Genomic DNA, 7,170 nt, shown 5'->3' with positions numbered 1-7,170 from the left:
GTCCATGTAGAAATTCTTTGTAATAAGATGGTTTTGGTCTTTTGATGAGCAGGAAACCTAGCCACAAAGAAATGGGGAGATAGCGATAGGGGTTCTTTGTGTACAGGTAAAAAGAACAAGGTTCTGAAAACATATTGGGAGCAAAAGATAGCTTCTCCCCCATCATGGATTCTGGTTTCAGAAAGAAGACAACTGATTGTTAATTGATTAAGTGAAACCGAGGCCTACTTTAAGGGTGAACTAAGGATATGGATAAGTAATTGAATGCAAGCGAGTCAGCTAGGGTTGGTTACTTGCCATAGAACACACCAGCAACTCTGTGTGCCCACAAAGGCTCTGCAGTAGAAAACTAAACCAGGACAACTTAATTCTGCTTCATTTAGTTGCCTCAGTTTAACTTTCCAATTACTGTAGGGTCATTGCAGACGCATGAAAAGTTACTGGGTACCAACAGTTCTGCAGGCAATCCCCCACCCCTGTTAACTTGTCTTAATTTGTGGTTTATCCATAACCTTAGGAAGAGGTCTCAGGTATATCTTATCCCTAGAAAAGGGTGTTTAAGGATATTTAGTCAGAAGGGCTTGGAGCTGGCTGAGCCAGCATGCCAGTAAAAAGATCATCCTGAAGGTAAGATCTAAAAGCACAAATAAAGGCTCCAGAAGGACGATATGATTTCCCACATAAGAGCTGGGTCTCTAACTAGCGTATCTGCAGAAGACCCTTCAGATGCCTCAAAACCATTGGATGTGAAGATGCACATAATACGACTTTAACTTGCTGTTTCTTCTGCTAAATGAACTTAAAAGAACTAATGGACCAGTCCAGCTTGTTTTAGGACCATCTGTATTAGCAGAGGTCCATCTGGGTCCATACTATGAAGAACTATTTCCATATGGAGAAGTAGATCTTCCTAGCAAAGAGCTTTTCCTCCATTGCACTGTAATTTCTTAAACCAACTGAAAACAGAGATGCTTTCAGAGATGCTCAAGCAGGCAGCATCTTAGCCGCCAGCTGCAGCCTCTCAACGTGATTCTGTGATACTAGGTCCTGGCAGCTCAGTAAACGAATGGGGTCTGAACAGAATCAGCATGACTTTGTCCTGTCTGACTTTGGATATTATGCTATGATTAGAGCCAAGGTACACAGGAAGCTCAGAGACAACAGTAATAGGAAGGTGTCTGGACAGAGCTTGGCCTCATGCAGCCTCTAGAGAAGTTGTGCACTTGGGGCTGTTCTCTATAGCAAACACTTATTAAGGGAGTTCTCCATTGCTGAAATATTGAAATGATGGATTTTAAGTCACAATTTACAGTTTTTTATCTGGCTATACAAAGTACTTATAGCCCTCATTACTGTAATATTTGAACACCTAAGTTTCTCCTCACAACAGCCTGCTGTGGAAGAAAGGCTATGATACCCATTTTACATGGAGAAGCAAGGTACAGGAAGGCTATATGGTTTCTCCCAGTTACACAAGAAGTCTGGGGAAGAAAGAGTTGAATCTAGTACCTCCAAGCCATAAGTAATTCTCTGTGCATCTATTTAAGAAGTCTAGTCCAATGGTTAGAGGAAGGATGGCTGGTACCTGCAATTGTTCAGATCAGTGGGGTTCCTTGTAGTGATGATACCATATCTACAATCTGATGGCTTCTTGATGGGGAAGGCTGAAAGCCTTGCTGGTTCATACAGTGCACTGCACTGTGGACAATGTCCATCAAAAACTACATCATGGAGCCCCACAAGGCAGGCAGTAACAGCATGGCCAGTTGCTTGGCTTTAACTCTAGAGCATGGGAAGGTTGAAGACTAGAAACATCCCTGGTCAGCAAATCCAGTTCCTGGCTCTTCAAAACAGAGTCACAGACATCTTCAAGATGTCCTGGAACCTGATGCCCTGTACATGCAGTTCATCTCAGTGGGCATTTCAACTTGTTTTGGGGTATCGGTGAAGAGTATCATAGTTGGGGACAGGATCAAAAAGGGAATCCTTTCGTGCATTCTCCAGGGACACTGTAAGGTGAGTTCTTGTAGGATCTTAAATGGGACCCCATCATGGGATATACCTGATCAGAAGAATGATCTCATAGTTGCAAGGTCTGCAATTGAGGTCTGGCAAGTAACATCAGGTATACGAGTGTGTACACGCTTATAGCAGGCTGAAATCAGCTGAAAAGGGAGAGGCAAGGGAGCTGTAGAGGACGAAGAGTGGAACTGGATGGGATAGTCAGGACTTCTAAACATCTGTCTCATGTCACAGCAGACTGTGCCCAGTGGAGTGGTGCCAAGCAGCTTCTGAAGTAGGCGTACTCTGGACTGCATCCTGACTGTCCCTTCAGATTTGCTAACTGTACCTAAGAGCAGGATGTGTCATGGTAGAGGAAAAAAGCTAGTGATTCTAGTTGTATATGAAATATATTTTGGTGTTGGGGGGGCATCAGTTGTCACAATTGGGAATGAGGACAGTACTACTTCCAGCATGGGGCTGCAGAGCAGTCAGTTTGTTTGCTGAATTATATCTACACTGTGATCATTAATCATTGCCTGGACCTTCTCAGGGATACCTAATGCGGCGAGCCACAGTGCTTTGCTACACATCACCACCATGCATACAGAACTGGTTATAATCTCAAAGGAATTACAGCAGCCTTGGCCACCAACTGGCCTGCTTTAATCACTTCCCTGAGTTTCACCCTGCTTTCGCAGGCAAATTTTTATAGAAGGGGCATCGCTCTGTCCCAAGTCAAAGAGCTGTGGCTACACAAAACAGGAGCAGAGCCTAATCTTCAGCTCATTCACCCTTCCTTTCCTGTGCCACGCTTTAACCCTTTCATAGCTGAACTGTCAGAAGCTCTTGCCTGCTCAGGCAAAAGCTGAAACTGTAGCTGCTGCTGAAGACTGGACCTGATGAAAAGAAAAGGAGCTAAAAAATCTGCAGGGCTGTGAAATAGATGAGACCCAGAGTAGCTAATAGACAGCAAAAGAGCTAGAGAAAAGATAGCTTGATTAATAGAACAACAGGACTATTTTAAAAAGAGAGGGTTGTTAATATCTGTGGGCTGAAGAGGGAGTAGAAGGAATCAGGCAGATGATGAGCCATGAAGTCAATTGACTCCCTCAGCACTGCTGTAATAGAAACGTCACTGCTGGTGCCAGGCATTTGGTTTTAAACTTTGGCTGGAGGAGGAATCAAAAGGATGAGAGTACATCATAGCACCTCCTTTGAATGTGCCCCTGCTGGACTCTACTTCTCCCTCCATGCAGCCGCTGGAGGGAAGAGAAGGAAAAAAAACAGCACACATCTTACAATGTCTCCGTTGCATTTATTCAGGGTAGAAAACCAGCTTCCCTGGTTAAAACATGGATCCTAATATTGGAAGGCTACTTTTGGGGGAAAAAGGAGTATGGTATATGAATAGATATGGCATGTTGTTTTTCCTTTGTGCCATCTTTCCTGGGCTGATATTCAGGGTTGCTTGTCTGCTAGATGTTGCCTTTGCATGAAGCGGGATTAACTTACTCAACCTGGGATATGAAGTGTCTTTCATAGGGGACGTCTTCACGTGAATATGGACAGACTTTTACAGGGGAGTCTGACCATGAATATCAAGCCCAGATCGATCAGTAACATTCACAGCAGTTTCATGTCAGAGAATCGGAATGCTACATTTGTTTTAATGAAATTTTAGAAGAAACAATCAAATCCAGAAGTGCTGGACACTCACTAGGTTGCCATGGGGTGAGGGATGGGAGTTCAAGGCCCATGTGCAGTGCAGGTGGATTCTATGCATTTAAAGTGCTGTTTCACTCATGACCATGTACAGGTGATCCCCACTGGAAGTGTTGCCAGTTTTCCCAAATTTACAGAACGATTTTGGCCTCTGCTGACTCTTCACTGATGTGGGACTTCCTGCTTCTCTAAAAGCTAAAGCACTGGTACCCACAGACCTATCCTGTGCTCCTCAACCCTTACATCTGCACAGTTTCCAGCTCAGCAATAAGTTCTGTTGCCAGTCCTGTCCCTTGTGGGGATTGTTCCTCAGTACTTCTGTTTTTTCAGAGCTTTTCCTTGCTCCCCTTTCCTAAGCACTGGCTGCTTCTCCTGACCCTGGGTGACCTCCAGACCTGGCCACCCAGAGCCTGGCATGACACACTGGTTCCAGCAGAGGTCAAAATTGCACTGCAAAAACTGGCAACACTGTGTTCAAAAACCTTCGTGCAGGTTCTAGTTACTTGATGTTGGGCAGGAAAAACAGATAAGAAAAAGCTTGTTGGAAAAGTGTGTCCAGTTTGGAATGACCCCTATCATCCTTGGGCTTTTTCCATCAGAAATGCTTGTTAGGAAAACTGTCCATCATGATGTAGCTACCTTGTGTGTTTCAAGGAATGTGGCCAGCAGGAGAAAGGCTAAATGTAAAAAGCAATACAAGTTGCCAAAAATAGAAACAAAAAACCCAATGAAGTTTTCCTACGAGTTCAAAGATGAAATTCATAGTTCATTTAATAAATCCAGCATTTTACCATGAGCTTATACACCTTCTAAATGTGGGCATATCTGGCTGCTCTTAGAAGGACATGTTGTTGGACTGCAACAGAGGAGCACAAGTCAGTTATTCAGATCAATTTTCCCTGCTGTGACTATAGTAGGAAGCTAAAACTTGCATTAAATGCCTTGGTATTTATCCAGTGTTTCCATATTGATTGTGCTCCATTTAGGGTTTTTGTTTGTTTGGTTGGTTGGTTTTTTGGAGGGTTTTTTTTGTTTTTTGGGGGAGGGGATGCTGCAGTATCAAGCCAGAATCTAAGAGTCAGTCTAGGTTTTTCTCTTCCTGTGAACCACAAAGTCATAAGGATTCTGGAAAGTGAACTATGTTTCTCCACCAAGTCTTGCAAAAGATTTGCATGCAACTGGTTTGAACTTGGTAAAGATTGTGGGGGATATATGGTAATACTCTTTCCTCTACTACTACAGCACAACACACACAGTTAACAGAAAAGGCATAGTTGAAGTCTGACAATTTTCTTTACAAACACTTTTTAGAATCAAGTTGCACTTTCAGAGTTGTTCTGATAGTTGATGTTGTACCTACCCAGAACCGATTTTGCACAAATCTAAATGAACGTAAGACCTCAGGTTACCAAAAAAAGTACTGCATTACCCAAAAGTCAAAAGACAACCACTGCCTGACAGTTTACCGTCACTTCTGAAAATACTTTTCATTCCTCCATTTTTCAGGTGGAGTCCTTGCTGCTGCTTTAATAATTCTGAAACGAAAGCAAGAATATGGCTGGAAAACCTTGAAGTCTCCATTACTGTCAACAGAATCAGTACCACATACAACTTATGGTGTAACTGGGCATACAGAACCAGTATATGCTGGCTGGTAGGATTTTCTGGTGTTGGAAAAAAACTCAAACAATCACAAGCACTTTCTCAGTTCTTTTTTTCATATCTGATGAAATGATAAAAATGTGTTCAGGACAGTATGTATGGGCAGAGTGTAATATATGAGTAAATCCATGGGATTTTGTTTGCAAAGCTAAAGTGTTAAGTGTACTCCTGACAAATATATTAAAAAACAAACCTTTGATTTTTGCAGGTCTGTGAGAACTTGTACTAACTCACTACTCTAAAATAAACTGGATAATAAGACTGCTCTTTTCCCCCTTGCCCTGCTCCACAACAGTTGCTTGTTTAATTCAGGAAAAAGAATAATTGCACCCTTACATTCTTGATCCCATGGCCAGGGGGCAAAAGTCATATGCCTTAGCAATTATTTCCACTTGCTGTATTGAGCAAGCATGTGGTTGGTTGCATTATGCATCATAGTCACTTTACAATATGCTAATTATTGCTATCAGGGCAGAAGCAAACATGAGCATAATTCTTCTAAGAATGTACTTTTGACAGTTTCTTTAAATTAAAGCAAGGGTAGCTCTGCTTTTGCCCCACAACTGTTGGATATCTGCAGGTAAAGAGGTGCTCAACTAGAAGAACACCTCCCTCATGTTACCTTCACAGTCCCTAATGCAGCTGGCTGCAAGAGCAACAGGGCTGGAACTTGCTGAGGAAAAAAAGTCATTTCGTCCTAAGTCCTCAGTAAAAAGCAGCTCTGCTGTATTACAGGAGGCAACTTGAGCTGCCTGTAGCTTTAGCAAGGAGCCACAGAAGTGAACTGCAAGGCAAAGAAAAGATAGGGGACAGGAGCAAGAGGAAGAGACAAAAAGAACAGTAACAGCAAACTGTGAAGAGGTTATGGTCCTTCCTCCACTGTCTAAATGAGACTGGCTGCATGGTCATTTAGTACTTGTATAAACAGTAATGCACATGCACAGTAGCGTTGCATCACACTTCCTGCCATGCAACACTACTGCGCAGTAGTATCAAGCTACTATGCAGTCAGCATCTCATGTAGCCACTCCTCAGCCACTATCACTTGAATAAGGTCATGGAGTGCTACTATGACTGAAATCAGTTTTCTATAAGGGAGGACTTCTCAGAAGGGTACTAGATACTTTGGCTGGAAAACCTCTGACAGTTCTAGCCCTACCCATGGCAACTGATTAATCATATAACACATTTTGATTTGTCTAAAGTGGAACAAAGGAAGCTTTAGGCACTGCTAATACTAAATCAGACAGCCCTGGTGATATACACTGATGCATCTTTTGTTAAAGTGATTCCTCCTGCCACCCTTGCCTCCCAGCACATCTAAGAATGGGTAGATCCACTCTGTTGCGAGGGCCTGCTCTCCCTGTACCACACAGGGAAATGTCACCAGCTTTTAAAGCTTGAGCAAACAATGTCAATGGAAAGAGGAAGGGCAGTGTTATTTTGGCTAAAGTGGACCCATTCTAACTGCACATCCATGGAAAAGCAGCAACTTTTGCTTCTCATCCTGTGCTTCCAGCTTAGCAAATGCATTCAGGCCCCTCGTCCAGCTGGTCTTCCCTTTACTGAACCCTGGGCCTCCTTGAAGGTTCGTCACCTGGTATCAGTCTTCCCTTCATCTGTTCTAGGTCTCAGTCTTCCCCTATCTTGCTCCTCACTCAATCTCAGTTCACTCCTAGTTTGATCTGGCCCCTACTTCCATCTCTTCCTCCTTCATGTTTTTCATCCCATTCTGCTTTAGTCTCCGCACCTAGAGAAGTGTTTGGTGGCATGCTATTTTAA

At 43.1% G+C, this 7,170-nt stretch overlaps 1 protein-coding gene across 2 annotated transcripts in view; it reads left to right on the top strand.

Annotated features, from left to right (window-relative positions):
* The window catches only part of LOC109304039 (flocculation protein FLO11-like), a 39,139-nt gene extending 33,490 nt beyond the window's left edge, over positions 1 to 5,649 (top strand). For both annotated transcript variants that reach the window (XM_019526515.1, XM_019526514.1), the window contains one exon: positions 5,233 to 5,649. In XM_019526515.1, the coding sequence (XP_019382060.1) occupies positions 5,233 to 5,384 (152 nt within the window). In that variant the 3' untranslated portion in view covers positions 5,385 to 5,649. The remainder of the gene's footprint in view (positions 1 to 5,232) is intronic.
* The last annotated feature ends 1,521 nt before the right edge of the window (positions 5,650 to 7,170 follow it).

The sequence above is a fragment of the Gavialis gangeticus genome, unplaced genomic scaffold, assembly GCF_001723915.1.
Source record: "Gavialis gangeticus isolate Ggan-Ray unplaced genomic scaffold, GavGan_comp1, whole genome shotgun sequence".
NCBI lineage: Eukaryota > Metazoa > Chordata > Crocodylia > Gavialidae > Gavialis > Gavialis gangeticus.
The sequence above is the reverse complement of the archived record's forward strand: the minus strand, read 5'-3'. Positions and strand labels throughout refer to the sequence as shown.